Genomic DNA, 5,800 nt, shown 5'->3' on the forward strand with positions numbered 1-5,800 from the left:
GGGGGGGTCGTACGAGCCTGCACCTGAGGTTGTTCTGGACCATGTACAACCGACTCAACATTTTAAAGCACGACTTCTAAAGTACGATAGAAACAATTCTGGTAGAAACAATTCTGATAGAAACAATTCTGATTTTTTTTCCGCCACCCTCTGTCGGGTGCGTGCCTCCGGTCGGGAAGACATTTGATCATGGCTGTTGGGAGACGCGAGAGCTGGGTGGCGATCCCCAGTCTTCAACTTGGAGGTCAACTTGATGTGTTTCTTGCGAGAGAGCGCGACTATTTGTTTTGTGATCAACCCTTCTAGCCAGGAAGTGTCTTAGTTTGGGAATAACTTTCCCGCTTCTGAAGTCATTCTCCCGGTCAAAAATCAAGCCCGACAATGCAGTTGTCTGCTCGGGAGGCTGGGTAAATAATCGTGCAGTCGTAAAGACCGCTTTCTGCCCATTAACTGACCACCGACCGTGTCCCCAGCAACGCCCGTGTCCTCTAGCAATTGTCTCCCACTCAGTCTTGGATTCACACTTACCAAAAGCATCCAGCCAAATCTGATGTTTGATCTGGGTTTTTACGGCCTTCTCATCCCACCCCAATGCTACCGCGTCCCTCGCCCTTGACACCTGGTCACTTTTAACTGGTGGACGTGGACACCACGCGCATACGATAGACCAGTCTCGCTGTGCGAGGAGGCTCCTTATACATAAACTCGTTTCTTTAAAAAACTGGTTTCTTTAAAAAGGAACGACTAAAACCTTCCATTGGGAGACGACCTCCCAATGGCTCCAGACTGAAGGCGACCTCCCATTTCCGTTGGTACTCGCCTTTTCAACCTCCCTCATCTCGGTACGTTTTCACATTACAAGTCTGATCCATTTCGCAAATCTTCCAGCCGTCCATTATGATTGATTTGATATCATCTATCGTGAGGGGTACAGTTATTCGCAAACACCTCTTTTCAGGATCTGACGGGTCGGTTACACAAATAGGATGACCTTCAACACATATCTTATTTTCCAAACCGGTTTCATCGACGCAGGGCAAGAATGGTATGAGCGGCGTTTGAGTTGGGGGAAGAGCTTTCATTGTCTTGACCTTTCGAAAAGGAGTAGTACAGCGGCCACTCAATCGGCAGACGGAAAATCCTTTCCTCCACCTGAAAATTTCATCCATGTCCTTGAGAGTCATATGATCATCACCATTATCGAACCTAACGGCGACACACCTATTTCCTTCTTCAATGTGCAGAACGCACAAAGGCTGATCCTCAATACATAGGGCCTTTTCCGTCCCAGCCACTTCGCCACAAAAAGAGTATGGCGACATGGTCGTGTCATTGGACGAGGTCATTGTCGACTCGACATCAGACATCGTCCGCTCCGTGCCATTGCTCAAGCAGGGAAGGTAAAGGATGTAGTACCCTGCAGCCGCCAGAAACGCAACGCCCACCACCGTTCGCATTGAGCAACTGTTGAAGAAAGCCTCGCGCAGGGTCTCGAGACCCAACCACTCTGCCCATGAACTCACCGCCGACCTTTCCATACTCTCCCACCAGTCTTGTTGCACTTTCGGCAACAGCTCCGCCAACTCTGCCTTCTGTAGCTTTCTCATAAATACTTGCAACTCACTATCGCCAGTGTCCTCACCAATTGTCTCGGATTCAGTCTCACCAATTGTCTCGGATTCAATCTCCCCAATTGTCTCGGATTCAGTCTCACCAACTGTCTCGGATTCAATCTCACCGAAAGCATCTATCCAAAACTGTTTCCTGAGTTCGCTCTCCACGGCCTCCTCATCCAAGAACTCCTTTAGGCTCTTGAGCACAAGGGACCGGGCAGTTCCCTCAGGGGTAGGGAAAACCTTGAGTCTGCTGACGCTTTTGAACACGAGCTTGTACGGGTCCAATCCTGGCACGCGTCCAGTCTTGAGCTTGACATCGAGCTCCTGGAGTTCGGTCTCTGACCCTAGTGCTACCGCATGCACTTGGCTCTCACCCTTCCCACCAAAGGTCAAGAACCTAGCGCTCGTCTGGTCGCCAAGCTCTGACTGGAGCCCCTTTTTTATTGCCACAGCCACCAACAGCTTAAACCCCCCCATCGGCTTTAAAGCTGTTAAAGTCCTCATCGACGAAATTCCCTTGCAAAAATTCTCTTGAAAAAGAGATGTGATGGCATTTGATCCGAAGTCGGAGAGAGAACTAGGCAAGGCGTTGATGACGTTGTACAGGACTACTTCTGTGCTGCATCGTTTACCATCAGAACCTGTTGTACTTGGCCAATTCTAGCAAGCTGGCAAGGTGGCCGTTTTTCCTCCAGCAGTTTGACTCGAGTAATTGAGCGGTACAGATAATGTGATGGCAGACTGGCTGGCGAACCTACGGGAAGACGTTGGAAAGAACATCTTGGAAAGGATAACCGGGGAGGAAGCAGTGAAATCCCTCGGATACGAAAGCGGGTGGAGAGTGACGAAGAGCTTGTTAGATTCTCAGGCCCTCGCCACCGAAGAGCCTGAAGGCTGTCGCAGGCCCTCGCCGTGTGCGTGTTGTGTCTGTACCGGGAATTCTTTTGGGGGCACAAACAGGGGTCTAAGGGGTCGAGTCAACCTGGCTCGTCCCCTTACCGTGACGGCTGACTGATGGTTAGGGTTTTTTTGGGGGCTGGTCGAAAATGCGTAGAGCGAAGTGAGTGGTGTGTCGCGGAGGGAGTTGTTGTCGGTATGACGCTTCCGGATGGTAGCTGAACGGAACTGGGCCGTTGTGTGGCGCAAGTGGCGGCGATACTCGCAGGAGGCGACGATACTCGCAGGAGGCGACGATACTCGCAGGAGGCGACGATACTCGCGTTGGCCCCCAAGATGAGGAGGCGGGCGGGGAGGACTATGATCGGTTCGAGAACTGGGACTGGATGGTGGTGTTGCGACCGAAGAGCCACGCGCACGGAGGCGGTGCTGCTGGCAGCGATGCGGTTCCGTCTGGCGTGATCCCGAAAAACAACGACACGGTGGGCGCACTGTGTGTCAGCAACCTCTTGTCTTCGCTTTACAACATTTGGTCGAGTGCTATTGGGGATGGAAGGTGTGGGGGACGCCGTCTAGTCTCCCTAACCCGAACTCGGTCGATCGATGCGTCAGAAGCAAAAGAACTGTGGCCCCGAGGTCAGTGCTAGAAAGGTCGGTGCGCCACAGCAGGACAGTGGAGGCCACGCAGCCATTGTGGTTGCGAACAGAGGGGTGGAACCACAGAGGGGTAGAAGGAACCGTGGTGGGCCCTCGTGAAGGGGGTCGAGGTCGAGTTCCAGCAGGACACAGGCGCAGAGCTGACTGAGCCTGCTGAGGATTGCGGTCGCGCTGGCGTGAGGATGTCGCAGCGCCGACAGCGAGCTCGGGCTTCAATCGCGGACAACGCAAGGTAGCCTTGCAACAGTTCAGACGGTCTATAAACCACTCATAACCAAGGCGGTTGTGAGGGGTGGGGGGTTTGTGAACGAAGTTAAGAACGAGGATAAAATGCGGCACATGAGGAATACACAGTCGAGTTCCGCGGAAGCGGGTGCGTTATTGGCGGTGCTCCTGAGGTCGGACGGCACCAGGCCGGACACGGCGGGGTGTGTGCCCCGCATGGTGTACTTTATAACAGAGCAGGGCGCGGTGGCGTATGCGGTGGCGGCGGCACCGCCGGACGTGTTTGATATGTTGCAGAGTAAGGAGTACTTGGCTGAGGATTCGGAAGGGACTGGAAAGATTCCGATGGTCGTCCGTCACAACTTCGACTGGTTTGAAGAATTCAAGCGACTGAAGTTCTATTTGCCAGGAGAATCGTCGGGGGTGCCAGACCCCGAGGCGGCAGACCCCGAGGCGGCAGACCTCGAAGCGGCAGACCCCGAAGCGGCAGACCCCGAGGGTCCCATGTCGCAGGTGGAAGGGATTGTGTTTGGCCAGCTGATGAAGCGACTGACTAGGTTGGGGTTGGACACCACTCAGCCCAAGGGCTGTGACGATCTCCTTCGCGATATTTTCGGAGCGCGACCCATCGAACTATTGGAACGAGGGACCGGCGGCGACCAAGTCTCTGTGGTCTACTTGAGCGATCTGAAGCCGGAAGAGGTCCGGAGCTTCTTGAAGCACGCATCCAAAGAGTGGAGGGCTCTCTTCGACCCCAGCCCCTCCACCCGGTCATGGGCCGGTTTCCTGTGGCCTGCCGTCGCCGTCGGCTTCACAGCGGGTACCATTGCCTTGTACTGGGTCTTTATGATGATGTGCCATCACGACACTAAAACAGCTCCCATCATGAACCGCTCAATATTGGGCATCGGCAACTCCAGTCTGAACAACACCACCGCCAACACCCCCCCTAGCGTCGACAAGGCCACACTGGGCATCAGCAGCCCCCTGACGGAGACGATTGGCTTGCTAAAGAGCACAATCAGCTCTCCCACTTCCGGCCCTCGTGCTCTTGGCTTTCCTACATCCGGCTCTCCTACTTCCAGCTCTCCTACTTCCGGCTCTCCGACTTGCCGCCCCAACTACTTCCCCGACCACTCCCCCGACCACTTCTTCGACCACTTCCCCGACCAGCTCCCCGACCACTCGGCAGCCGTCCAAGCAGTGGCCTAGTCAAGTCGTCGAACATAAACACACCCGTATCCGACTTGGTCAGATCAAGTCAACAGAGGACCGGCCTGAAAGGGCATTGATACAAAGTGCTGGAGTCCTTGCTCGGAGGGTCTGGGGACTTGCATCCCGGAGGGTCAGCGACCGCGCGCCCTCTCTCGAATCATGTGAGTTGACTGTTTGCAGCGGCCGTTTTTTTTCCCTGGGGGGGTTTGTTGCGAGGTTCGGAACGAACTTAAGAACGAGGATAAAATGCGGCACATGACGAATACACAGTCGAGTTCCGCGAAAACGAGTGCGTTATTGGCGGTGCTCCTGAGGTCGGACGGCACCAGGCCGGACACGGCGGGGTGTGTGCCCCGCATGGTGTACTTTACAACAGAGCAGGGCGCGGTGGCGTATGCGGTGGCGGCGGCACCGCCGGACGTGTTTGATATGTTGCAGAGTAAGGAGTACTTGGCTGAGGATTCGGAAGGGACTGGAAAGATTCCGATGGTCGTCTCCCACAGCTTCGACTGGTTTGAAGAATTCAAGCGACTGAAGTTCTGTTTGCCAGGAGAATCGTCGGGGGTGCCAGACCCCGAGGCGGCAGACCCCGAAGCGGCAGACCCCGAGGCGGCAGACCCCGAGGGTCCCATGTCGCAGGTGGAAGGGATTGTGTTTGGCCAGCTGATGAAGCGACTGACTCGGTTGGGGTTGGACACCACTCAGCCCGAGGGCTGCGACGATCTCGTTCGCGATATTTTCGGCGCGCGACCCATCGAACTTTTGGAACGAGACACCGGCGGCGACCAAGTCTCTGTGGTCTACTCGGGCGAGCTGAAGCCGGAGGAGGTCCAGAACTTCTTGAAGCACGCATCCAAGGAGTGGAGGACTCTCTTCGACCCCCGCCCCTCCCTCCTGTTACGCCCCTATTTCCTGTGGCCTGCCGTCGCCGTCGGCTTCACCGCGGGTACCATGGCCTTGTACTGGGCCGTCAAGATGCTGCCCCATCACTACAATGAAACAGCTCCCGTTATGAACAGCTCAATATTGGGCATTGGCAACTTCAGTCTGGACAACACTACCGCCAACACCCCCTTAGCTTTCCCACTTCCGGTGCTCCAACCACGACCTTTGTGTCCGACAGTGAGCTGGTCAGGCTGAAGGAGCCGTTGGAGGCGTGTTTCACGGGCCACCATTACGACATGGATAGG

The 5,800-nt window shown here is 55.2% G+C and overlaps 3 protein-coding genes across 3 annotated transcripts; 2 read left to right on the forward strand and 1 right to left on the reverse strand.

Annotated features, from left to right (window-relative positions):
• Positions 1 to 824: 824 nt before the first annotated feature.
• On the reverse strand, positions 825 to 2,120 carry GNI_161490 (hypothetical protein; the record flags this gene model as incomplete). Its single annotated transcript, XM_011134760.1, has 1 exon — positions 825 to 2,120. One exon carries the CDS (start codon positions 2,118 to 2,120, stop codon positions 825 to 827), a length of 1,296 nt encoding a protein of 431 aa, XP_011133062.1.
• Positions 2,121 to 3,500: 1,380 nt separating this feature from the next.
• Positions 3,501 to 4,607, forward strand: GNI_161500 (putative transmembrane protein; the record flags this gene model as incomplete). Its single annotated transcript, XM_011134761.1, has 1 exon — positions 3,501 to 4,607. The coding sequence occupies one exon, from the start codon at positions 3,501 to 3,503 to the stop codon at positions 4,605 to 4,607; it is 1,107 nt and encodes a 368-aa protein (XP_011133063.1).
• Positions 4,608 to 4,856: 249 nt separating this feature from the next.
• Positions 4,857 to 5,750, forward strand: GNI_161510 (putative transmembrane protein; the record flags this gene model as incomplete). The annotated part of the gene is made up of 1 exon (XM_011134762.1): positions 4,857 to 5,750. The coding sequence occupies one exon, from the start codon at positions 4,857 to 4,859 to the stop codon at positions 5,748 to 5,750; it is 894 nt and encodes a 297-aa protein (XP_011133064.1).
• Between the last annotated feature and the right edge of the window lie 50 nt (positions 5,751 to 5,800).

Source organism: Gregarina niphandrodes (assembly GCF_000223845.1).
Source record: "Gregarina niphandrodes unplaced genomic scaffold scaffold00050, whole genome shotgun sequence".
Classification (NCBI taxonomy): domain Eukaryota; phylum Apicomplexa; class Conoidasida; order Eugregarinorida; family Gregarinidae; genus Gregarina; species Gregarina niphandrodes.